We start from the raw sequence: 273 nt of genomic DNA, 5'->3' as shown, positions 1-273 counted from the left end.
GCTTCTCTCTGGCAGTGGGAGAAGGTGCAGTTCCACATGTAGCCTACAAGAAATTCTCTGGTTTGGTGTCAGTGTCCCGAGGTCTTGTTTCCTGCCTCATCTGCCCTGCACCTGCGCCAACGTGGGGTCCTCCCATGCAGCAGCACACACCTGGGGTGACTCATGGTCTGTGTGTCCTTCTGCAGGTGCTGCCCACCACCAACCAGTCAGTGCAGACGTGCTGCCTGCTCTGTCACCGGGAGCGCAAGGACTGGGGAGGGCCGTCCCACAATG

At 59.7% G+C, this 273-nt stretch overlaps 1 protein-coding gene across 1 annotated transcript in view; it reads left to right on the top strand.

The window, feature by feature from the left end:
- Positions 1–185: 185 nt before the first annotated feature.
- LOC104470264 (protein FAM193B-like) overlaps positions 186–273 on the top strand; it is a gene marked incomplete at both ends in the record, with an annotated part of 4,906 nt that continues 4,818 nt past the window's right edge. The window contains one exon of the mRNA XM_010085114.1: positions 186–266. Coding sequence (XP_010083416.1) covers positions 186–266 — 81 coding nt within the window. The remainder of the gene's footprint in view (positions 267–273) is intronic.

This window comes from Pterocles gutturalis, unplaced genomic scaffold, assembly GCF_000699245.1.
Source record: "Pterocles gutturalis isolate BGI_N339 unplaced genomic scaffold, ASM69924v1 scaffold35115, whole genome shotgun sequence".
In the NCBI taxonomy this organism is placed as follows: Eukaryota; Metazoa; Chordata; class Aves; order Pterocliformes; family Pteroclidae; genus Pterocles; species Pterocles gutturalis.
This window is presented reverse-complemented; position numbering and strand designations above follow the sequence as displayed.